This window comes from Propithecus coquereli, unplaced genomic scaffold (assembly GCF_000956105.1).
Source record: "Propithecus coquereli isolate 6110/MARCELLA unplaced genomic scaffold, Pcoq_1.0 Scaffold44, whole genome shotgun sequence".
Classification (NCBI taxonomy): Eukaryota; Metazoa; Chordata; class Mammalia; order Primates; family Indriidae; genus Propithecus; species Propithecus coquereli.
The window spans coordinates 13,564,251-13,566,854 of record NW_012150174.1 but is presented as its reverse complement, the minus strand read 5'-3'; the positions used below and the strand labels follow the sequence as shown (position 1 = coordinate 13,566,854).

Genomic DNA, 2,604 nt, shown 5'->3' with positions numbered 1-2,604 from the left:
GACAATCAGATTCCAATTATCCAGACTATCCCAATCCTAGTGGTCTCTACTGTATAAAATTTCATTTAGTGCTGGCTTAAAATAAGGCTCTGTGTTATAAAGACACATAATAGTGTAAGATGTGACTGTTATTTCCAAGAAGTTTTCAAAGAAAGGGAGAAATAAAAGATGCACTAAGATATTCTGTCTTGTTCAACACATTTTTTATTTTAAATTTCTCTATATAAGGAATAGTTTTAAAAAATCATGTAGAATCAAAAAGACGAATAAAATACTAGCTCAACCTAAAAGAAGCATATGAAGGTCAGAGAAAGACATACAGCTACTCAAAATGCAAGAGAAATAATTCCATTTGAGAGAATTAGGGAAGGAAGACCTGTACAAGGTGGCATTTGAATTAAACCTAGCAGGTAAGATGGGCTTTGGCAAATGAAGAGATGAGTAAAAGAAGGCTGACATGGTGTCAAATGATTAAAAAGAGACAACAAAATGGGTAGAGGAAATTTTCAGGAAATAGTGAGTGGTTCATTTGGGATTCCATGGCAGAGAAAACAAAGTGAGTTTGAGATAAGTTTAAAAGTATGTAAGGGCCAGAACATAGGTCTATGATAGAAAATGCTGTAATGTATTAATATTAAAAAATTTTAAATACTGTAGAAATATTAAATTTTAATACAAGTCATTCAGAAAAGGTAAGTTTTAATGCAAAAGAAAGTAGCATATACCCCATACCTTTATACAAATAAAATTTTTAAAAAGGAATTAAAAGAATAGGAAATGCTGCACCTAGAGGGTTGGCACAGACTGAAAACCTTTACTTGTCTGGGAGGATCTGAGGAGCCAGTGGATGGCACATCTGCCACAGAAGCCACAGAAGAGAGTTGGGGGGTTCAGTGCAAAGCACTCAAACCCAAGAGCCAAAGTTCTTGGGTCAACATTTGCACTTCACCCCAAGAAATGCCTTCATGGCACAAAGCCAAGCAGGGCTTTGCCAGGCTGAATCAGGGACAGGAAAGGAATCTGTGTCATTTGCAAATCCAGAGACAGGCAGACCTTTTTAAGGGCATTGTATAAAGTTCTTTTTCTTTAGTGGTCAAATGCTCCCACTCTAATCCAGTTCCATTTGGCTAAGGCTTGGCAAAACCCTCAGTTATGGATTAGATTAGGGAAAATTCCCAAGTAACCACAGAATACAGGAAAGGAAGGTTTTCTTTGAAGCAACAAGAAACAAAGATTGACAAATGAATGTTTTCATTGTTGCCTGAGATAATGGGAAAATGTAGAATCAGAACTCATTTCAGGGTCAAAAGGGAAAATTTCCTTTCCAACATAAAAATAATTCCTTACGTCCCTATTTTTTATTAGCAACTCCAAAGATATGCATAATCCTTTTTATTATTTACAACCTTCTCAGCAGTTTCTGTATTCCCTGCTTGATCTCCTTGGTTCTCACACCATAAACAATGGGGTTCAGAGCTGGAGGGATGAGGTGGTGCAGGATGTTGAGCAGGATGGGGACATCTGGGAGAATTCTCTTCCTGGCCAGGTTAGTGATGACCAGAACCAGCAGGACTGTGCTGAAGAAGAGGATGAGGATGAAGTGGGAACCACATGTCTTGAGGGCTTTGGCCATAGCTCCCTCAGCCTTGATCCTTAGCACAGTTTTCAAGATAAAGGAGTAGGAGAGAACAATAAGGATGAGGTCAGAGCCTAGCAGTGTCCATCCTGTCACAAATTGGTAGAGTTGATTGAATGTGATGTCTTCACAAGAGAGTTTGGACACAGACATGTTGGTGCAGATGCAGTTCTTGATGATGTTTCCTGCACAGTATCTGAGTCTGGCGGAAAGTATGGGGATAGGCATAGTAAGAAGGGCATTCTGGGCCACAATAAAGATGGCAGCCCTAGCCACAAACTGCTCAGTGATGATGGTTGTGTATCTTAGTGGGTGGCAGATGGCCACATAGCGGTCATAGGCCATGATCATGAATGTGCAGGACTCCATGGTCAGGAAACTGTTCATGATGTACATCTGGAGGAAGCAGGCAGAGAAACTGATGGGTCTGAGGTCAAACCAGAAGATGGCCAGGACCTTTGGGATGACAGTGAGGCAAAGCACAATGTCTAGCAGGGAGAGGAGGCTGAGCAGGTAGTACATGGGCTGGTGCAGAGCTGCCTCCAACCAGATGGTGATCAGGAGGGTGGCATTGGCTCCCATGGCCAGGAGGAAGAGGAGGCTGAGGGGCAGGGACAGCCAGTGCTGCCAATTCTGGAAGTTGGGGAAGCAGATGAGGAGGAATTCAGAGACCGAGGCAGTGGAGTAGTTGCTGGGTGATGCCATGTAAAGAATCCTGATCAAGCTGGAGATCCAGAGTACCCTAAAATGTAGAAGAGAAGTATTAATATATCAACGTAGAAAGTGTGTGCCCCAGATGTAGTAGAGCTTGGGTTTCCACTGGAGTAAACTTGTTTTAATCAAGTGATTAAATCACCATGATCATCATCGCTGATGTTTAATCGAGCATGTATCATGTGCCAGGCACTATGCCGAATGCTTTATATTCATGATTTCATTTCATTCCTTTTAAAAATATTAAAGAATAA

General features: G+C 41.1%; 1 protein-coding gene across 1 annotated transcript; it reads right to left on the bottom strand.

Annotated features, from left to right (window-relative positions):
• Window positions 1–1,399: 1,399 nt before the first annotated feature.
• LOC105818340 (olfactory receptor 56A4) lies at window positions 1,400–2,392 on the bottom strand. Its single transcript, XM_012654299.1, has one exon. The coding sequence runs from the start codon at window positions 2,339–2,341 to the stop codon at window positions 1,400–1,402; it is 942 nt and encodes a 313-aa protein (XP_012509753.1). The 5' UTR covers window positions 2,342–2,392.
• Window positions 2,393–2,604: the final 212 nt, after the last annotated feature.